General features: G+C 58.7%; 1 protein-coding gene across 6 annotated transcripts in view; it reads right to left on the bottom strand.

Moving 5' to 3' along the window:
• Positions 1-7,205: 7,205 nt before the first annotated feature.
• Positions 7,206-22,153, bottom strand: part of PRR5 (proline rich 5) — a 53,581-nt gene continuing 38,633 nt past the window's right edge. For 3 of the 6 annotated variants that reach the window (XM_069581755.1, XM_069581752.1, XM_069581757.1), the window contains 6 exons: positions 20,981-21,029; positions 19,459-19,516; positions 14,722-14,813; positions 14,254-14,394; positions 9,650-9,785; positions 7,206-8,145 (listed from right to left, as the gene is read on the bottom strand). In XM_069581755.1, coding sequence (XP_069437856.1) covers positions 7,667-8,145; positions 9,650-9,785; positions 14,254-14,394; positions 14,722-14,813; positions 19,459-19,516; positions 20,981-21,029 — 955 coding nt within the window. In that variant the 3' untranslated portion in view covers positions 7,206-7,666. Of the gene's footprint in view, positions 8,146-9,649; positions 9,786-14,253; positions 14,395-14,721; positions 14,833-19,458; positions 19,517-20,980; positions 21,030-22,153 lie in introns of all 6 variants that reach the window. The other 3 variants (XM_069581756.1, XM_069581753.1, XM_069581754.1) reach the window with 2 other exon arrangements.

Genomic DNA, 22,153 nt, shown 5'->3' with positions numbered 1-22,153 from the left:
TTTGGACTTTCTATTTCTTATGACCAAAAGTATCCTCTGATAAAACATTGTTATGCTTTTTTAACCAAATTGCAAAGAGCTTCTCTCCTTATAGCGCTAGCAGAAGAAAACTCAGGGAAGACCTGGGTGGCTGAGCCCGAGATGCGCGACCATTCCAGGGATAGGAAGGGGGTTAAGATAGACCAGAACTTTATCCTCCCCAAGGTCAGGACAGCTCAGGGACTTCTGTGGGGGCCCAGTGGCTAAGAAGCTCCTAATGCAGGGGGCCCAGGTTCCATCCCTGATCAGGGAACTAGATCCCACATGCCACAGCTAAGAGTTTGCATGCCACAGCTAAAAGACCCTGCGTGGGGCAATGCCCCACGTGCTGCAGTCAAGAACCAGCACAGACAAATCAACAGAAATAAATATAAAGCAAAAGACAGCTTCACGCCAGTTGTGCTAACGGTAAACATGAAATAAGTGAATACGGTTTAATATTAATGGGAACCAGTGCTTGGCTGTAAACCTCAGCTGTCACCTTTCCGAGGCAGGCCAGCACTATGAGGCTGTTTGCTGACTGCAGTATCTCCAAGTGTCCAGTCTTGCGTCCAGCGCATGGCAGTCACCGTTCTCAATATGAATGAATGAATGAATGAATGAATGACAACAGTTCCTATTGTCCCCCAAGCAGCTGCCTTTTTCTGTGCAAAGAATCTGTGGCCATCCTGGCATGTGGGCTTGTTCACCTCACACATCCCGAAAAGTGAAAGTGAAAGTGTTAAGTCGCTGGGTCGTGTCTAACTCTGTGTGACCCGGTGGACTGTAGCCCGCCAGGCTCCTCTGTCCGTGGGGATTCTCCAGGCAAGAATACTGGAGTGGGTAGCCTATCCCTTCTCCAGGGGATCTTCCTGACCCAGGAATTGAACTGGGGTCTCTTGCTTTGCAGGTGGAATCTTTGCCATCTGTCACCAGGGAAACACTTGTATGTTATTATTGGTACCTTCCTTGCTCCCAAAGGACTTTGAGGTGAGAAGACGGAGGGGTCCATGGTGCTGCCTGACCTCTAAGTCACATGCACATATGAGCCCCTGGATGGACTGGGAAAGGGGCCTTATTTCTAGGTCAAAACTCTTCTTCCTTCTCAAAACATGACAAGGAAATGGAGGAGATGCCCCATGACTTACATGTTTGATGGGTTTCAGCTAGTGTTTATGCTGCCTTCTGTTTTCCTTTTGTGGAATATAAGCATCTTTTATTATCAAGGTAAGATCAGTCTCATGAAACTGGGACAATTTTCTGGTTCAAAAAGCGACTTTGGACAGAAGTAAGAGAAAACACCCCTCTCCCCTTCCCAGCTGGTCTGACTAGCAATGTAATTTCACGGTATTAAGATTGTGTCGGGGGGAATGCTGCCCTCCTCGCTTCTGTGTTTTGTGAAACTCTCATACAAATTCCACCACCACAGCTTGGTGATATTAAAACATATACAATAAAGCAGTCAGAATGATTCTGGGAAAAGAATGCAGGTGTGTCCCGCCATTCATAATAAAAGGCAAAAGAAGTAGAAAGAAACTGTGAGACCCACAGTGCCTCCCTTTTTGGTTCTTTCTTCTGTTTTTCTCCCCAAGCACGTCTAATCAGTCACCCACCAGTTAGTCATTCCCTTTTGTAGCTGTAACAATGACTCCTTGCATTTCAAATGCTTTGCGATAAAAAAGAATGAATAATAATGCAAAATGAAGGAATTACATCTGACTGGTATTATTCCCAGCTTTATTAAATTTGCTCCGTACAAATGTTTATGAAGTCGGAGAGTTGCTTTTCCCCTGAGCCGCAAATTCCACATTAATAAGTGCTGGGGGATGGGAGCTTGAAAGGAATGAGGAAAGAAAGACCCCTCGTCAGTGGTCTTGGGTTTGTTTTTTTTTCCCAACTTTAACTCTCCCTGCTAGCTGCTTGAGCCAAGATGTGGTCTGCTTTGAATGCTACTAAAACCATGAAACCAAAATTTCCCCACTAAGTGTGGGCTTAGGCGTAATATCCAAGTTGAGCCAAAAGGCGCCTAGGAGTTCGTGTTCCAACCCTCCCCTTTATGGGCAGAGACCAGCGAGGTGAAGGGCTTTATTTGCTGCTGCGCAGCCCAGCCAGGAACCCAAGCGAGGTTTCCCGACCGTCTGCCCTCCTGACATGTGCCCCAGTCCAAATTTTAAGCAAATGCGTCTGGTTGTTAGCGTTGACTGCACACAGCACACGCCCTTTGATGTCTGCTGCCACTGTTTGGACCTAATTCTCGAAACCCTTTTGATTTACAACTGAGCAGTTCTCATTCCTGATGCCTTTTGGGCATCAGGGTGGAAGGCTGGTTGTGTCCTCTGACACCCCGAACGTTTCAAATGCCTTTGCTGTGTGCAGACTCCCCACCATATTAGTCTCTCCACCCGAGGTGGCCAGACCTAGGGCTTTACCCAGAGTCCTTTGCAACCAGGACCCTGACACTGACTAGACTCCACCGTTGTGACCTACACCATGAGAAAGAAGGCGGCCCTGCAATGTTTTACGGGAAAGGGAAGCCTCCGATGTTCAGCCAGGGCAGGGGGCGGGGAGGAGGGGCCCTGCAGTGGGTACAGTTTAAGTACCTGGGACATGATTGCTATTGGTGCTGGTGACAGTTGTGGGTTTGGCCCAGGGTAACTGGTACATTGTTATGTGGTGAGAGCACTTCCATATAGTGGGAGTGATTTCGGGGGGAGGTGGTGGGGGGAGCTTCAGCCTGCAGCCACTTGAAGCAGGATTTTGGCTTCTGGCCAGAGACTGGAGTCAGGCCGCAGTAGTGAGAACACCGAATCTCAGCCACTAGATTGGTGGCCACGCCCTGCCCGTATGGCTTTGCATAAAATGGGTTTCCACAAAGAAATGGAGAATAGTGAAACAAGCGAAGCTTTTATTAGAAGAGTGTGTGTGGATAGACACACGGTGGGCTCAGAGAGAGAGCAGCGCCCTCGGGGTAGCTGGAAGCAGCTCCTTTGCTGGCTCCATTTATTCACATACCCCAGTATCCTCCCCTGTCTGCACACACATCTCTTAGCCAAGACAGATTCTAGCGAAAAAGCCTATGAGTAGGTTGACAGCACTCCCTTTTGACCTCCAAGAAGCCTTCCTGCGCATGTATGGTTGGGAATGTCTCCTTGACCTTGAGAATGAGAAATACGTGGTGTCTCATCTGGGCAGGGCTCAGCTCCTCCTCTTCATCTTGGAGTGTCTATCCAAAGGGGACAAACTCCAGCTGTTCAGCCTAGGGCCCATCTATCTCCTGCCTCGGGAGCATATCTGAATGGTAGAAGCATCTCTGTGGAAGGAGCACCTCTGAGCAGTAGGAGCATCTCTGAGTGGTAGGAGCATCTCTGAGTGGTAGGAGCATCTCTGTGCAGTGGAAGCATCTCTGAGTGGTAGGAGCATCTCTGTGTGGTGGAAGCATCTCTGAGTGGTAGCAGCATCTCTGTGTGGTGGAAGCATCTCTGAGTGGTAGGATCATCTCTCAGTGGTAGGAGCATCTCTGTGCAGTAGGAGCATCTCTGAGTGGTAGGAGCATCTCCCTGTGGTAGGAGCATCTCTTGTGCCTTAGCAGCCTTCCTGTGCAATGGGAGTATCTCTATGGGGTGTGAGCATCCCTGTGCAGTGGCCACAGTAGTGGCAGCTTTCCCACCAGGCCTGTCATATGCGATGGTTTGAGGCACTGTTCCTGGAAAGAAAGCCTCTAGCTTGGTCCTCCCCACCTCCTGACAACTACATGCCTGCAGTCGGTCGTTTAGTCAAGTCCAACTCATTGCAACCCCATGGATTGTAGCCCGCCAGGCTCCTCTGTCCATGGGATTCTCCCTGTAAGAATACTGGAGGGGTTGCCATTTCCTATTCCAAGGGATCTTCCCAACCCAGGGATCGAACCCGTGTCTCTTGCGTCTCCTGCATTGGCAGGCGGGTTCTTTACCACTGTCCTGCATGGGAAGCCCCGACAACTCTAGGAACTCCCAACATCCTATGACAAACTCCTTCTCTGTGTAATATGCCAGAGTCTGCTTCCACGGCTTGCAAATAAGAGCCCTGCCTGGCTCTGCACCCTCCTATTTCAGACTACCCTGTCCCCCCTCCCCTGCCCAACACAGGCTGACATAAATTCCCACAGTGAAAAGAGTAATGTCAGCATGAGAAAATTTTTTTGTGACGATGTTGATGATACCTTACCTTTTTATAGTTTTTACAGCTGTTAAAGCAATTCTGAGCACTCTGCAAACACATTCGTCAATGAGAAGGGGTCTTGGGGCTGAAACCATCAGTTCATTCACCCATTATCACCTTCAGGTCAAAACCCATTAAGTGCTCGCTCGGCTGCACACTGTCAACTGCACAGAGCTTCTTCGTGAAGGACGCTCGGTAACTCGGGGTCCATCATCTTACAGCCCCTGCTCTGTGTGCGTCCACAGTGCACAGACGAGCAGAAAAACACCGCCAGTCACAGGATATTACATCTGGGAAGACCCTCACTACAGATCGGGAATCTGAGGGTGGGTGACTCGGCCCAATATGACATAGCAAGGTCATGACCAATTCAGGATCAGAACCCTGGGTCCTGGCTCTGCCCACGACGGGGTATGCAACACACGTAAATATATAAAATGCCATCACCCAGTATCAGCCTTCTCCATATCCACAGACCACCCTCCTCTGGAGTGTTTGGGAAAAGAGGAGTGTATCAGTCAGTCACGCCAGGTATGCTGCAGTAACAAACATCCCCGGTCTCAGGGGCTTACACCAACCTGGGTCTACTTCTCATGCACGCTGCCCATCCGCAGCCCCCTGAGAACCGGCCTACTCTAGCAGCCCCATCTGGATATTGCCAATCTCCACGCAGAGAAAAGGAGAGCTCTGGAGGATCTCTGCCTGGCAACGAAAAGATCCAGTGCCAAAGGGCCCCTTTGCTCAGAACTGGCTGGCCAGAGCTGGTCACAGCACACCACCTAGCCCCAAGGGGACTGGGAAGTGTGGGCCTTCTGTGTGCTTGGAACCCGAGAGCAGCTGGTATTGGGTGTAGCTCACAGCACACGGGCCCCCAGGATCTGGCTGAAACGCAGATCCAGCATCAGCTGGTGTGGGCCGGCCTGAGACTCTGCATCTGAGAGCAAAGGGGAGCGTGGTCAGGAGGGTCCCCTAGAAAACCTACAACCAACCAACCAACAAAACACAAAAATAGTGAGCCGGTCTCTCGAACCCCAGCCCTGGAGATGCAGACAGATGATCCACTGAAGAAGGGTCCATGCTAATCAACCTTCAGTAAACGATGGAACCAACATGTGCCGGGCACTGAGCTGTGGCCGAGGGCTCAGTGGGAACAGGGTAGGGGGCCTTCCTGCTGTGCGGGGCTGCCTTCTTGTGGGGAGACAAGTTAATAATGAACCCATTTTGGCAGGAGGATCTCCTAAGAACTCATGAAGCAAAACCTTCGTGCCTCTCTCGGGCTCCAGGCAGCTATATTAATAGTTTTTCCAGTCTCTCTCCACTCTGCTCTTAAAGACAACCACATGTAAGCTTCTGATCCCACAGTTCCTGTTTTCAGGTCTGAATTTCAGACTGACCAGTGTTGTGAATTGGTGGGGAAACAGGTGGCAGGGGAGGGGTGGGAGAGCAGACCACGGCTCGGGGGTGGGAGGCGGGCAGGTGGAGCAGACACAGGGCTACAGGCCTGCCTTGGCCACAGCTAGCCTGGAGCCTGGCCTGAGCTCCCTGAAGGCCAAAGTGAGACATGGTCCGTGGTGAAACCTTGGGTGCAGGGTTTGGTTCTCGGAGGGGACACCTGGGTTTCACCTTGGACCAAGGCCCACATGTCTATATCTGATAGTTCTGTGGATCTAGAGGCACCAGAAATACCTGGTCTTTGAATCTGAGTTCCCTGGTCCCGAGTTTTCATTCATAATTTACCAATTCATAGCAAGACACTTTGATGCACAGCACCTTAAACTTTTTCTGAACAAGGTTGGGTATAAAACATGGACACGCTCAAGGCCCCCCTTGGCAGCATGCCCCTTAATGGGGGGCTTGGGGATAGCCCAGGCTGGAGACCCCGCCTGAGTGCCCCAGAGCTGCTGTGGGACCTGGGTTCAGCACCTACACCCCCTGGGCTTCTGTTTCCCTACTGCCGTGGATGCGCGTCAGGTGTCTGGGGGTGCCCTTCCTCCCAAGGTGGAGCAACCTGTCAAAGAGCTCAGAGGCTCCTGCAGACAAAGGTCATGCCTGATCGTGGGGCCATGTGCCAGCCGGTGTCAGAGCCCCCAGGGATCAGATGGGCCTGGGGTGCTCAGACCTCCAGCGCTGGGGAGGTGAGGGCAGAACAGGGCCTAAGGGGCCCTCCCCGCCAAGGGCAGAGCGCAGGCAGCCAGCTCCCCACCTCGACCACAGCTCCCCACCTCGACCACCGCCCTCTGCCCGGTCCTTCAGTCTAGAGGGGACCCGTCCCATGATGCACTTGCCCCATCCCAAGCAGGTCCCAGGCCCGGCCCAGGGTTCCGTACGGGAGCTGGGAGCCGGGAGCCAAGCAGGCTGCTTCAGCAATCTCAGCCCCACCAGCCAAGCTGAGTGGCTACATCCTTCTTGGTCCTCGGACCAGGAACAGGCTCCTGGCCCCATCTCCCAAGCCTGCTCTCTTGGCCACTTCTCCCAGGGACCTTCTCGGTGCTAGAGCAGTCACGAGGCCCCGTGTGGTCAGAACATCCCTTAGATCAGACCGCAAAGCTGAGCTCCTGCACGGCCGCCCCCTGGGAACCCCACCCTGGGCTGGAGCAGGGGCTCCTGGCTTGTCTCCCACCAGGAGACACCGCACCCGACAGCTCCACGTGCAGACCCCCAGAGGCTGATGCTTGCCACCAGGCATCCACGTGGCAGTACGCATCACACCAGCTCACCCGCCCTGGGTCCATCCTGTTGTCTGCTCATACGTCACCCAGCCCTCACGTCCAGCCAAAAACTGACTCCACAGGAGGGGAGCCCTTGGAATGGGTCACGGTCTCCCCCCACCCCTGGCCAGAAGGCCCCCATCCGGTGGCTCAGAGCTGACCTGGGAGCCTGTCCCCTCCAAGAACAGGAAGGGGAGGCCCTGCTGAGCCGGTGAGTGGCCTGGGGCTGAAGACCCTGCAGAGATGTCCGCGTGGCCTGGTGTCGCAGACACAGCTCCGGAGCCAGGTAGACAGGTTTTATTCCACCCAATCCCTGCCCACAGCTGCCCTGGGCAGAGCAAGGGCAGGCTGCTTGGAGGGTCTGGGGCAGAGTGGAGTACAGGTGGTCTCGCTGTGGCCCCAGGCGAGTGACAGAGGGAAGGTGGGTCGGCCATCCACCCTGGGGTCGCTCCAGGGGCCTGGCCAAGCTGAGGGGTTCACAGTCTCCGTGGTGTGGATGCTGGAGGGCTGGGGTGCAGGCCATGCCCAGACACGCACACAAGGCTGCCAGGCACCTGCTGGGCCCCCAACGCCCCAGAACAAAGGTGCTGGGGGTGGGTGGGGGAATCTGGCAACAGTCTTTCTGACAAAGACAGGAATGCCAAAGTGGCCGAGGTCGACAGGAGTCTGGACGGGAGAGTAGAAAACGCTCGCGCTCACGCACTGCACACACACGCGGGTTCGGTAGAATCGCGAGGCTAGAGTCACACAACGCTCTGCCGGCCCCCCGCCCCCTCAAACTCGGACGTGCCTGAGCCTCCGCCCCGGCCAAAGTCAATGAAGATCCCCTCTGAATCCGAGTCGACCGACTCCAGGATCTGGTCGACCAGGTTCTCGGGGCTGGAAGAGGCAGGGGAGCCGCGGGCCGCACCCGGGCCAGGCTTGGGGGGCTGGGCCGGCGGGTACAGTCTGTTGGGGCAGGGTCCCGACGGGGGCGACGACGGGGAGGTGCCAAAGGCACCAGCGGGCCCCGGGCCGGGCGTGTCGGCGAAGCCCTGGGGCTCGGGGCAGGACGTCATCTCGGAGACCGAGTGCCGCCGGATCCCCGCGCCGCCCGCCGCCGCGCCCTCGGCCTCGTGCTCCGCCACGGGGTTCAGCAGCGGCGTGTTGTAGCTCTTGGAGCGCACCACCGGGTTCTTGGCCAGGACGTCCCCAGAGCGGGAGCGCCGCAGGTAGTGCTTCTCTGCGGAGAGACAGGCGGAGAGGGCGTCAGCAGGCATGGCCAGCCAGGCGCGGAGCAACCCCGGTTCCTGCAACCATCACGCGCCCGGCTCTGCACCGAGCGGCCGCTCCAGGGAAGGGAGTCCGAGCCCCGCACCCACGGAACCTGCGGCCATCCCGGGGGCGGGGGTCCCTCCTCCTCTCCGCGGCCCGCCCCCTCAGCCTGGACGGGGCGGGGCTCGACGGAATCGCCCGTTGGCACACGCGCACCTGGTGCACGGACCTCCACGTTCCGACCCGCGGGAAGTCACCAGGCCCAAGCACTTGCTACACGCCAGCACCTACCTAGGCGGACAGAGTCCCCACCCTCAGAGCTGCGGTCCTACTGTGTGTGTGTGTGGGTGGGGGGAGAAACCCCTTTTGGGGGCCACAGCTCAGGCAGTGGCAAATGCTGAAATGGGGCAGAGGATGAGGGCAGGGCTGGGGTTTATTCTTAACCCCGGGGAGAGGACGGCCATGGGGGCGGGGCGCAGTCTCCCCAGCTCAGGACTTGCGGTTCCATGCAGCGACCACCAGGTGGCAGGGATGAGCGTGGCCAGCGGCCCACGGGCCATTCCTGGACCACGGAAGACAGGCTCCCTCTTGGCCTGGCAGGGGTCTCGGGATCCAGGGCCGCACGAGCCGGGGCGGCGCAAAGCTTTCCTCCAGCTGCTGGGGCCCACCTGAGCGGAGGCATGCCGCTGGGCAGGTTTCAGACCTGCAGGTGGATGGGCCCTCTGGACATACAATGTACAGCTGGCCCCCGGGTCCTCTTCACGTACCTCGTCCCAGGCCCAGGTCCTCCCTGCCCTTGAGCCCCCGGCCTGGCCTTCCCTGAGCGCCTCACCCATGGCGTGGGTCACTTCATGTCACCTGGCAGGGGTCACCTTGAGCACTCATCTGGGGATGATTTACTCACTTGTCTGCCTCCCCTGGTGGCAAGAACCCTTGACAGTGGGGTGTGGTCCCCCCTGAACCCCAGGACCAACAGCAGAAGCTGGCACCCAGCAGGTGCTCAGCTGACACTGCTGACTGAACCAAGGGGGCCAGCAGCCCCAGGACGCCCAGGCACGCCCACTCCATAATCCCTCCACATACCCCAGGAGCCCCCAAATAAGCCTGAATTTCTTGGGCTCTGGGTCACTGCATGTGCTAGGTCCTAGCAAAACCCCGACCCCAGGACCTAGCACGGACATGACTTCTGTGGCGGATGCAGGGGCCTCTGGGGGGCTCTCAGAGGAGCCACAGCAACACCACTAATGCTGTCTGCCCACCAGGTCAGCCCTTAAGGAGGGACCCCCAGGTGACCCACCCTGTATGCCCAGTGATCCGCACGCCACATGGCCGGGGGGTACTCGGGGCAGACCTGCCGCGTCTGCACCTCTGGTTCGGTGTGGCCTTTCACTGGAGGCTGGGGTTCCCAGGCAGAGGTGTGGATGGGGCCAGGGGCCACCCCGCCCTCCACCCCAGGCCCAGGCGACCCCTACCCAGGATGCAGGAGTGTGTGAAGGCCCCCTCGCCAGAGCAGAGGCCGTAGGTGCCCAGGTAGGGCGACACCACCTTCTGGATCAGCGTCTCCAGGCGCAGGTAGTCCTTCGTCACACCCCGGGACTCGTGCACCCCCTGCGAAAGGGAGAGGGCAGGAAGGTCACTGGTCAGCCTATCCCCTGCCTCCCAGCCCAGCCGGGTGCAGCTCAGAGGCCACCACAAATGGCCCGACCCACCCCCTCTCTTCGGTCTTGGCCCCCATGGCAGGGGCTACTGCACCCTCCCTTTCCAGGCGTCTCTCCGGTTGGAACCTCTGAGCCTCTTCCTGCTTCAACGCTCTCGTGGGGGCCCGCTGCCCACAGCAGCCGGCGTGGCTGGGAGGCTGCGATGTCCATGGAGAAGGCTCTGAGGCCAAATCAGGCCAGGTACCCTGAACCCCCACCCGGACGGCTGTGAGCTGGCTTCCCAGAAGCTCTGGGCAGTCACTGGGGCCAAGCTCATCGCCGGGGCCCCCTACCTCACCCACTTGTCCCACGGAGCACTGCAGGCAGGCAAGGCTGCCCCCAGGGGCAGGGCCTAGGTCCAGGGCAGCATCTGAGCTGGGCGGTCAAGCCCCTCCCATCTGTTAGCACCACCCATCCCCCTCCCAGGCTGCACACTTCCCCTCACCCGGAGCTTTGAAGGGCTTTCCACCTGCTCCCATTTCATTGGAACCAAGGCCTGAGGAACGAGGCTGCCCACGGGACAGCCTTGGTCTTGCCCACCCAGCTGTGAGACCCGGCAGAGGGCTGGGCACACAGCAGGATTTAGTGAGCGCTGCTGAATGAAGCATGTTTCCGAATGAATGGATCATTCTCAAAGGACTGCCAGCAGTTAAGAAACAAGACACACCCAAATTAATGTTAAATGATAGTTCAGAACAGGAACAGAATACAGCTCTATGCTGCCTATGAGAAAGCCACTTAAAGGGCAGAAACACACGCAGAGGAGAAGTGAGGGAATGCAAGAGATTAAATGTGTTAACAGATCACAGCTCACCCACCACGGCAGGAAAAGCCATGTCAATTTCAGACTGGACCGACTTCAGACCAAAGAAATTTAGCAGGAGTAAGGAAGATCATTAGCTATCAATAAAGAGGTTGATTCTCCAAGTTGATACAACAATCTCTAATGTGCACACACCTAACAACAGAACAGGAAACTACGGAGGCCAAAAGTGATGGGGCTGCAAGGAGAAACAGAGAAATCCATTCCCACAGCTAGCGGCTCCAGAAAATAGAGAAAACTCTTGGAAATAGATCCAGCAGAGAAAACCAGGAAGGACTCAGATGGACTCAACACCACCATCAATCAACCGATACAATCGACATCTATGGACAACTTCGTCCAACAGCAGAATCCACATTTTTCTCAAGCTCACATGGGACATTCTCTAAAACAGACCATATTCTGGGCCATAAAACACAGCTCGACACATCTGTAAGGACAGAAATCAATGTCTACTCTCAGACCACAGAAGAACTAAACCAGAAACAGAATAACCGATCATCTCCAAATACACGGAGCTTAAACAACTCACTTCTGATTAACACGTGGGTCAAAGAAGAAATCTCAAGACCTATTTTTAAGTATTTTGAGTTAAATGAAAATGTAACATTCAAATTTATGGGCTGCATCAAAAGCAGTGCTTAGAGGGAAATTTAAAGTACTGAATGGATACATTAGAAAATAAAAAAAGTCCAAAATTGACTGTCTAAGCTTCCACCTTAGGAAACTAGAAGCTGAAGCACAAGCTCAATCCAAGGTAAGCAGGAAAAAAGAAATTGAGCAGAAGTCAGTGAAACGGAAAACAAAAATGGGTAGAGAAAACCAACAAAACCAAAAGCTTTGAAAAGATCAAAAAATCCACAAGCCTCTAGCCAAGCTACTGAAGAACAAAAGAGAAGATAAACATGACTAATATCAGAAATGAAAGAGGGGAGGACTTCCCGGGTGGGTCTGGTGGTTAAGACTCTGTGCTCTCAAGGCAGGAGGCATGGGTTCAGTCCTTGGTTGGGGAACTAAGGTTCTGCATGCCAAAACCCAACCCAAAGCAAACGAACAGAAACCCCCACAAATAAACAGACAAAACAAAGAAATGAAAGAAGGAACATCTTATTACAGACCCCAGAGTGACGTGCGCTCAGTCCTGTCCGACTCTTTGCGACCCCATGGACAGAGGAGCCTGGCAGGCTACAGTCCCGACTCAGTGGTGGAACCTGCATCGGCAGGAGGATTCTTCACCACAGGGCCACCTGGGAAGCCCTATGGATGCCCCCAGAAGTCATCCAGATGAACATGGAGGAACTGTCCCCGCCCCCAACCACAGCACTGTGAGTGAGGATGTTACTGCTGAGCTGTGCTGGCTGGTGCACAAACGGTATGTCCCTTCATTCCCAGGACTTGTTTATGAAGCCTGGTCTCTGCTCCCCACTGCACAGTGAGGAAACGGGGCCCCGGGGCTGGGTTATTTGGGTGAGCTCAGATGCAGGGCTTCTTCCCCGGTGGCTCAGACAGTAAAGAATCTGCTGCCATGTGGGAGACCTGGGTTCAATCCCTGGGTTGGGAAGATCCCCTGGAGAAGGGCATGGCAACTCACTCCAGTATTCTTGCCTGGAGAATCCCCATGGACAGAGGAGCCTGACGGGCTACAGTCTGTGGGGTTGCAAAGAGTCGGACATGACTGCTATTCAGCTTCCAGGACCCCATGAAAAGGAACTGTGACTCCACAGGTGGAACTCAGCAGGCTGGGGAACTCAGTGCGCTTGGAGAACACAGCAGGCCCTCAACACACGCTGACCGGGTCCAGCTGGGGCTTGAAAACTGGGGTCAAGTTCACCGCGGGGCTGGGACAAGGCCATGCAAAGTGGAGGCCAAGGCAAGGGCAGAGGGCCGAGGCTGGTGTGCGGACGGCAGCCAGGCGGGGCAGGACGATGCTGGGGGAAGAGGGGCCCAAGCCCAGAAGCTGCACGAGGTACAGGGACCACCGGGGGTCAGCACTGCCCTGGCTTCGCCCCCACCCAGGAGCTGCTCTGGGATCAAAGTGGAGTCGCTCAGTCGTGTCCGACTCTACCACCCCGTGGACTGTAGCCCACCAGGCTCCTCCATCCATGGGATTCTCCAGGCAAGAAAACTGGAGTGGGTTGCCATTTCCTTCTCCAGGGGATCTTCCCGACCCAGGGATTGAACCTGGGTCTCCCGCACTGCAGGCAGGCAGACCTCTTTACTGTCAGAACCACCAGGGAAGCCCTCCTGGGATCAAAAAAAAGAGTAAAAGTTAGACCCACAGTCACGTCTGACTCTTTGAGATCCCACGGACTACCACCAGCCTGGCTCCTTTGTCCATGGGATTTTTCAGGCAAGAATACTGGAGTGGGTTGCTACTTCCTTCTCCAGGGGATTTTCCCAACCCAGGGATCGAACCTGGGTCTCCTGCATTGCAAGCAGATTCTTTACCAACTGAGCCACCAGGGAAGCCTGGGATCAAGGTGACACCTTATTCCTCAGCTAGAAATCCCAGTGTGGTCACTTCCTGCCCCCAAGAGCAAGCACCATGGAGGACTCCGCACCGGTTTCTTCCCATCATCCTTGAACTTGCCCCCAGGGAGGTGGTCCTACTCCATCACACAGATGAGGAGACAGGCTGAGATGCAAAGTCCCTCCAGGTGCTCCCTGCCCCTCCCTGACCCAGGGCAACCCAGCCAGTTCAGTTCACTCAGTCGGGTCCAACTCTGCGACCCCACGGACTGCAGCATGCCAGGCCTCCCTGTCCATCACCAACTCCCGGAGCTTGCTCAAACTCATGTCCATCCAGTCAGTGATGCCATCCAACCATCTCATCCTCTGTTGTCCCCTTGGATCAACAGCCCTGTCCATCAACAGAAACCCAGCCAGGTCGGACCTAAATCCCTCCGAAATGCCCACTGCAGGCCTGGCACCCTGCTTCACTGCCAGGACAACCAGTTCCCACCAAGAGTAGCCTCTGGACCCTTCAGCCCTCAAGGTTCATCAGCCCCTTCCTTGCTCTGCAATCTTCAACCAGCTGCCCTGGGTCTCCCCCCTGACCAACCTCACAGACCCTAATTTAGGAGGACTTGCGCATGCACGTCTGGGTTCAGGACAGTGAGCTGGGTTTGGAGCCTGTCTGCCTCAGGCAAGCAAGGACTCTTCTTTTCCCTGTGAGCCTGTGAGGTGGGGTGGTTGATGGTGCTCCCCCCGAGCTGTGACAGCAAGGTAAGCTGGCTCACTGTAGGGTGCCGTGCTCATGACGGGGTGTGGCGGTTTGCAGAAAGGTCCAACAGGAAGGTCTGGAATTGCTGTAGGGAGTGGGAAGTGGTGGTCCCCAGCCCCACTGCTGGATGGGGGCATGTTGGGGCCCAGCCCCGGGGACACTCTGTCCACACACCCCGGCTTCCCGCAGGGTTCCAGGCCAGCCTCCTATGTTCCGGCAGCTTCCTCTCCCTCCCAGGTTCTTCCCGAGGGTCCCTGCTTGGTGGGTCTCACATGGACAAGAACCAGGCTCTGTCCCCAGGGAGCCTGCCCCGGTGCCTGGGGCCCCACCCACCTGCAGCACCAGCAGCATTTGCACGATGGCGGGGGGCACACGGGCGTGGGCCCGGGCCAGCGCATCCTCCAGCTTCACGCCCAGGGTGATGGTGTTCCGAAAGTGCAGCAGGGCCAGCTGGCGCACCGACGGCTCCTTGCCCTGCAGACACGTGGCCACCTCTGTCACCGAGAGCCCCCAAGACACCGGGACGGACCCGCTGACCCCCAGGCCCCCGGCCACCCTGCCCTCCTCCCCAGACGACCCTTGTTCCGAGGAGAGAGGGCCCCAGCAGCTTCCTTGGGAGAGGGAGGGGTGACCGTCACACACAGAGACCCTCCTGTGTGGGGCACTGAGCATTGCTCAGGTCTTCCTGGGGTCCTGGGGAGGGGGCTGCCTTCCGTCCATCTCGGCAGGGGGCAGCATGCGCAGGCGCAGACGGCCCACGGAGAGTGGAGGCGCGCCCTCCCCCAGGTCCGGGCCGCTCACCTGCACCGGGTAGAAGACCGCCTGCAGGGTGGGAAGCACGTCGCTGAAAAAGAAGTCCCAGGTCTCCGCCAGCGAGTCCAGCAGCTTCTGTCCTGTGGGCACAGGGATGGTCTCCACCACCCCAGGGGCACCGGCAGATACTTTCTGTCTTCCCAAGTCACGCATCACCTCCTCGCACCCGGGGAGGGCGCGGTCCCTGAAGCTGACGCGGGGCCCTGGAGGTACCCCCCGGACCGGCCGGGTCGATAGACCGGGACCCCTTGCTTCTCCTCCTGGTGCCTCAGTTTCCCCACAAAAATAATGGGGTTTGTGTGGAGGGTGCTGCCCTGTGGCCCAGGGCATGGGGCTCCGAGCTCCCACTGCAGGGGGCCTGGGTTTTATCCCTTGTTGGGGAACTAAAATCTGCAAACTGTGCGGTGCGGGGGCGGGGGAGGGGGGCGGGCGCCGCTGTTAATACTCCTCTCCCAGAGCTGACAGAAGGAAACTGGACAAAGCAGGGCCTGGGGCAGAGAAGGTATGGAGGTGTGTGTTCCTGTTTGCACCACACACAAGCCCCTGGGTGCTCCACTCACACCTCGTCTCATCCACTGCCCCCCGCCACCCTGTCTGTCTCCTCCAACAGACACTCGCAGGGCACCTACACTGTGCCAGGCCTGGCACCAGGGACCCAGCTAAGCCTGAACTGCCCGAGTCCCACCACGCTGACAGATAGCAGCAATCGGGGCTGGGAGCGGTGAGGGGCGGGGAGTGACCCCACCGGGTAGATGAAGAGCTGGGCTTCGGAGAGGGTCTCTTCCTTCAGGGCCCTTGTCCCCACCACCTGGGGCTGCCTAGGGTGGGCCCTGGGGAGCCAGGATGACGGCCTTCAACAGCTGAGACCCGTCGCAGGCAGGAGGGAGTCAGGCAGGGAGGGCTTCCTGGAGGAGGTGCTAGCCGAGGGTTTGCCTGGTGAGCTGACACCCTTGGCACAGAAACCACGGAGGCAGACACATGGGAAGCAGGCATCTGGACAACAGGAAGGAGCGACGCCAGCCACAGGGTGGACAGACCCTCAGGGGAGGGACATTTTGAGGTACTCCTGCGCTGGCTCTGGGCATCCCCAGGAAATGCCAAGTGCTGAACCCTTAGCCCTCCTGCCTGGAACAAGCGGAGAGCCGGGGTGAAGGCTGCCGGCTCAGGACGAGCAGGCTGCCGGGGTGTGTCACTGAGGGCTCTGCTGCTGGCCGGGACCCCCAGCGGGAAGCCAGACCAGCAGTCGGCTGGGGACACAACGGGCGTGGTGGGTCAGTGTCCCTGGGAGCCGAGTGGCCAGGGCCGCAGACTGCAGGTTGGCCAGCCTCCCAGACCACACCACCCACACCCGGCTCCTGGAGGTTTCCCTGGGAACCAGGTTGGTGAAGGGCCCTTCCTTTTCAGTTCCCTTTCCCTGCGTTCTGGGGGTGCCCCCAACCTGTAAAGTCCCCTGGTCTGTGGAGGTGCCAGGCTCGGAGAGGGCAGCCTGGCAGGGGGAGGGTGACCGTGGGGAGGAGGGGGTCTCTGCATATGACCCGTCTGCCTGGTGGCCAGCTCCCGGTCTTCCCCGGGGGCTCCACGGCGGGCTGCATGGAACCCAGGACGGTGGGTGCCCACCCCTTGAGGAGCTTGGCCTGCACACAAAGGTCCCTTGAGGTCCCTGCCGTCGCAGGCGAGAAGAAAGGCAGCTCAGTTCCCGGGCGGCCGTGGGGCGGCTCTGGGCTCGCGCCAGGCCCGCGTCTGGCGGAAATGCAGGGGAAAAGGAGACCTTGTAAAACTGAGCACGGGCCCAGGCAGAGCAGCACACAGACCAGGGGTCAGGAGGCTCGGCCCTGTCTCTTGGCTGGGCGCTCTGCCGCCCGGGGACTGGGGGCGGGGGGGCGCTGGGGTTGTCAGCGGTGAGGCAGGCACGTGGCGTTCAAGCCTGGCCCCGGGAAGCCCCCATCAGCCCAAGCCTCATACGGTCCTTTGTGAAATGGGCATGATCCACGTGTCCACGCTCAGTAGGCTGAGCGCTGCCACGTAGCAGGCACTCGCTGTTAGCCTGATGCTGACCGGTGGACCTCTGTGGTTCGCAACCAACCCAGCAGGACCTGGACTGCCCAAGGGTTGGACAGCCCTTGAGCCGGTTCTGGGATGGGGGTCTGGTCAGCCTGTTTACCTTCCTTTGGTTTGATCATGCAGGCCTCGGAGACAGAGATGTGCCGGGCTGACCTCTGCTCAGGTCTCAGTCCGAGGCAGCCCGGGGATAGCAGTGACCCCAGGGCAGCTGGAAAGGCCACCGAAGGGGCTCAGAGGTGAGCATGTGAGGGTCACTGCAGCGGAGGTGGGTGGCCTGACCTCTAACCGGCCGGGATTCCTGCAGGACAAGGCCGAGTCCAAGGCCTGGAGCCTACGCAAGACCCTTGGGTCCCCCTGAGACCCTGAGTGTCTGCCTGCTGAGAAATGACCCCAGCTGTAGCTGAGTCCTTGGAACTGTCACCTTGAATGTGTTCCCTGGAGGGAGGCTGCCATTTCAAGGCCCCTTGGAGCTTCCCACATTTCCAGGAATCAGTCTGCTCAGGAGCAACGTTCAAGGCCTCACTGGAGGCTGGAGTGGGCAGGTGGCAAGATCCTGGGGCTGCCCTGTGTGGGGCCACCTGCCTCCCAGCAGAGGCATGGGCTGAGGACATGGCTGGCCACAGGGAGCAGTCTTTGGGACTTAAACTGGGGTAGAAGGCAGTGGGGTAGGGTGGGCTCCCAAGGCTGCCTCTCAGGGTGTGGCTGGCCCGTCCCCACCGCATGGGCTGAAGGAGGCCACATGTCCTCCTGAAAAGACCACGTTTCAAGGCCTGACTCCATGCAGCCCTCCCTGACTGCCAGGTGGAGCCAACCAGCCCTTCCCCAGGGCCTCCCTTCCTCCTGACACCGATCACACTGGACTGTCGCTGTCTGCTCCATGTCTGTGTGCCCAGCTGGGCTGTTAGCCCCTGCCAGGCAGGGCCCAGGTCCACCTTCAGCTCCCCAGAGGCGCCCCCTGGGGCCTGACCTGTAGGGAGTGCACTGATGGAGCCTACCTGACCCCCAGCACCGAGGTGGGGACAGAGGGAAATGACGTGTCTGCGGCTAGCTGGGGATTGGAGGCCAGGCCCTCTGGCCCCCAGCCTGGAGCTCCGTGCCGGTCCCCGAGGCCAGGGGAGGTTAGATGGGGCTAGTGCTCCCTGCTGGGTGGCCTGGTGGCCACAGCCACCATGGGCAAGACTCCACCAAGCTGCACAAAGCGCCTCTTCTCCAAAGGGCCCAGCTCCCTTGGGCCGGAGCTGGTGGGAGGGCAGGCATTGCTGGAATGTGCCGAGTCAGGAGAGGGGTGTGGGAGGGCCCCTCCGCCAGGAAATCCTCCTGCCGGCTCAGGTGCCACCTCCTCCAGGAAGCTCGCCCAGATCCCCAGTGGCCTGTGCCTCCTGTCCCCACATCTGTGGTTCTCACGGCCGTTCTCAGGCTCCTGCCTTGGCCGCTTCCACCCAACAGACGCAGAGCTGGTGCAGAAGGGACAGAGGACACAGCTCTGAGTTAATGCTGAGTGCCCCAGGCCTCAGTCTCCTTCTCTGTGAAATGGGCTGAGGCCCTTGCTTTCCAGGGTCAGTAAGGATGCGAGGGGGAACCTGGAGCAGCAGAGAGAGGAGTGCAGATTCGGGCACCAGGCTGCCAGGGAGGGGCCGTGTAGCCCGGGCGAGTGACTCAGCCCCCCTCTGCCTCAGTGTCCCCAGCGTTCAGTGGCTACAACGATGGAACCTTCTGCATGGGTCTGTCGGGCGAGTTGGGCGATGGAAGCTGCTGGGATGAGTTCAGCACAGGGGGGCATGTGTGGGGCTTGGCTCTGGCACAGAGGGGCCTGGCCTGCATGGGGTGGGGCACACAGCAGGCCCGCAACAGCACGTAATCAGCCTGAGCTGGGTTCTCTGCATAACTCGATTCATCTCTATGCCAAGTCACCCCTACCAGGAGGCGAACACCCTGCATTTATTACCCTCCAGCCCACAAACATGGGGAACCCAATGTTTCTGGGACCTGGCCTGTCCTTCCAGAGCTCTGGGCCTGGTCAGGAGCCCCCCTCTCCTCGCTGAGGGCCACCATGGGTGGAGAGGCCAGCTGTGACTCCTGGCCTGGTCCCTAGAAGGGCAAAGGGGATATGCTCTGGACCCGGATGCCCTGGGTTCCAATCCCACCTCCACCTCTTACACACACTATGGTTCTGGATGAATTGAGGGCCACCACTGCCCTGTCCCCAGCTATGAAATGGGTACAATGACCCAGAGGCCTCACGGGGCCCCAAACCTCGGCCGGGAGCCCAGGTCAGCTGCTCCTCTGGATGGGGACTCCCCGCTCTGCCATGTCCCGGGTCTAGACCACTCCCCATCTGGTCCTCAAAGATCCTGATGGGGGTTCTCCCAGGCTGCTGGGACGGGGTCCCTGGGGGCCAGAGAGCCTCGTGGGCAGTGAGGTGAAGCAGAGGCCTTCTCCCCAACATCCTCGGCCCTCCAGGGCCCCATCAAGGTCCCTTCCCAAGATCAGATCTTGGCCCCGCTGCCCTCGAGGCATCACTCCTGCCCCTCTGAGCCCCCTCGCCTGGGAGGGCCACCCCACCTCCCCAGAGCCCTAGGTGGAGCCCAGGTGAAGCCAGGGTGCCCAGGCACCACGCCCTCAAGCAGCCAGCAACCGCTCCTGGCCCCGAGCTGCCACACTCACCCTCGTAGAAGCGGATCTTGTCTCGCAGGATCACCATGCCTTTCGTCAGCAGCTGGTTCTGCAAGGCACACGTGGAGATGCCGTCACCGCCCCGGGGTGGGGGGACCAGGGCCCCCAACACTTTCCAGCAGGCAGCCGAGGCCCCGAGGGGGAGGGGCCCACTGACGACCCACAGCCCGCCTGCCCCAGAGCTGGGATCTCAGCTCCCCTAGTGGACACAGGCGACTGACCCAACCAGGTTGTTCTGAGACAGAAGTGGGTAAGGAACCCCCAACCTGCCCCCCAGAGACAGGTCAGGCTGGGGTCTCCCGCTCCAGGCTGAGCAGGTGGGCAGGTAGCTGCCCCTGAACCCCACGTGGAAGGAGGGTCTTTCAGGCAAGAGGGGCTCCGTGACCGAAGGATGGCGTGAGCGTGGCCATGGTCCACCTGAGGCTCAAATGGCAGCCCCCGGGACTACTCCTCGAGCAACACCAGGTGGCCTTCGCAACAGCTGGAGCAGCCAGAGGGCGGAAACAGTCCGGGGGTCGAGGACCCGGGAGCAGCCCCGGCCCACGAGGGCACGTCACTCAGCTGCAGAAAGGGACGGGGCTCTGACAGGCACGACGTGGAGGAGCCTCGAAAACGCCGTGCTCGGTGAGAGAGGCCAGGCTAAAAGGCCACAGCTATGCAGTCCCACCGATGCGAAATGTCCACACAGGCGGATCCAGACAGAAAACAGATTAGTGGTGGCCTGGGGCTGCGGGGAGAGGGGAAGGGGGTCGAGGACAGGGTCTCCCTTCGGGGTGACGGAAAAGCCCTGGGATCGGACAGTGGGGACAGCTGTCTGTGCCCCCGAGAAGAGCTGTGAGTATGCTGAACACCACTGCACTGCGCACTGTTCAGAGGACAGGCCATGCAATGTATCAGTTCACACCTCAATAAAGCTGTTAAGTGGAAAACCAACCCTACACCCACAGGATGGGGAGGAGCCCCAGGCTGGTTCTCACCTCCCCTCTCCCGGGGGGGGTGTTGGGGAGCCTGCATGAGGACACCCCTGCATGCACCACCTCGGCCTTCCTGCCTGTGCGACCTCGGGGGCCCCGGGGCCCAGTGTGTTCATTCTGTTTGCAGGCCTGTGGCTTCTGCAGCACCTGGGAAAGGGTGACCTCGGTGCCACGCTAACACTGTCACCACACGGCTCAGGGCGACACGGCTCAGGGCGACATGGCCCGGGGCTTGTAGATGAAGAACACTGGGACTCTGGAAACCAACCCTGATCTTCCAGGAAGAGGCGGGCAACCAGTCACAAAACTGACCTTGAGCCTCGTGCCAGGCAGGGTTCTGAGTCCTCACCTGCCTCTGATCGCGTAAGCGGCCCAACAACCCAAGCTGGCTGGCTGGGGAAACTGAGTCACACCCAGGTAGACACCTCGAGCCCAGCGCGCCACGCGCCCACCAGGAGCAGGCTCCCTCTTCCTACCCCGTCTTTTCCGGCCGACTCAGGAAGCAACCCCGGGCCGGACGGGGAGCAGAGCACACCCACCTGTAGGTACTCCGTGAAGAAGGACCCCAGCTCCGTCTTCAGCAGCTGCCTGTGGGGGTTGGGGGGAAGGAGTCAGAGAACCCACGGTGCTGGTGAGGGTGGGGGTGGGGTGGGGGCCTCCTGCAGTGGGAGACCAACCCCCTCGGCCCAGAAACCGGAGGATGTGGCCAGATGCTTCTCCAAGATAGACGAGTGGCCAGTAATGCGGGGGAGACGTTATCAGTCAGGTCAGGGGGAGGCTGACCACTGCCAGTCACCGCTGGAACCAAACCCAGACCCCGATACCCACCCCGGCACTGTTAGAATCAAGGCCCCAGGCTGTAACACCTGCCGGGGAGAAGCTGGGGAAACCGACCCCTCACACTCGGTGAGAAGGAACACAAGACGGCGCGGCCACTGCAGACAAGGGCTGGGCAGCTCCTCAAAAGGTTCAGTGTAGACCTGAGGTTCGGTGTGGACCCCCGAACCCCACCCTTAGGTGCAGACCATGGAGCAGCGGGAACAGAGATCCACGCAAGGTCTCCTACACGGATGCTCCCAACAGCCGAAGGGTGCACACCACCCAATCGTCTGTCAGCACAGGACTGGGGAAACAAAAGGGCGTGTTTTCATACAATGGGGTATTATCCAGGCATAAAAAGAAGTGAGGCGCTGATACCTGCTCCAGCCCAGTCAAGCCCCGGGCATGGAGGCACACCGGGCTGAGGGTAAGAAGCAGACGCCAAGGCCATGTGCATTATCCTATGACTCCATTTATAGGGAACATCTGGGCAAACCCATGCAGATGAGGTGGGCTGAACCTCCCAGAGGCTGGCGGTGGTGGTGGGGGGTGATAGGGAATGACTGTTAAGGGGTCTGGGTGGGGAGGGGTGGGGGGTGATAAAAACGTCCTGGAATTAGATAGCGGTGATAGTGGTACAAGCTGTTCAGTTCAGTTCAGTCGCTCAGTCGTGTCCGACTCTGCGACCCCATGAATCCCAGCCTACCAGGCCTCCCTGTCCATCACCAATTCCCGGAGTTCACTCAGACTCACGCCCATCGAGTCTGTGATGCCATCCAGCCATCTCATCCTCGGTCATCCCCTTCTCCTGCTGCCCCCAATCCCTCCCAGCATCAGTCTTTTCCAATGAGTCAACTCTTCGCATGAGGTGGCCAAAGTACTGGAGCTTCAGC

This window comes from Ovis canadensis, chromosome 3 (assembly GCF_042477335.2).
Source record: "Ovis canadensis isolate MfBH-ARS-UI-01 breed Bighorn chromosome 3, ARS-UI_OviCan_v2, whole genome shotgun sequence".
Lineage (NCBI taxonomy): Eukaryota > Metazoa > Chordata > Mammalia > Artiodactyla > Bovidae > Ovis > Ovis canadensis.
The sequence above is the reverse complement of the archived record's forward strand: the minus strand, read 5'-3'. Positions and strand labels throughout refer to the sequence as shown.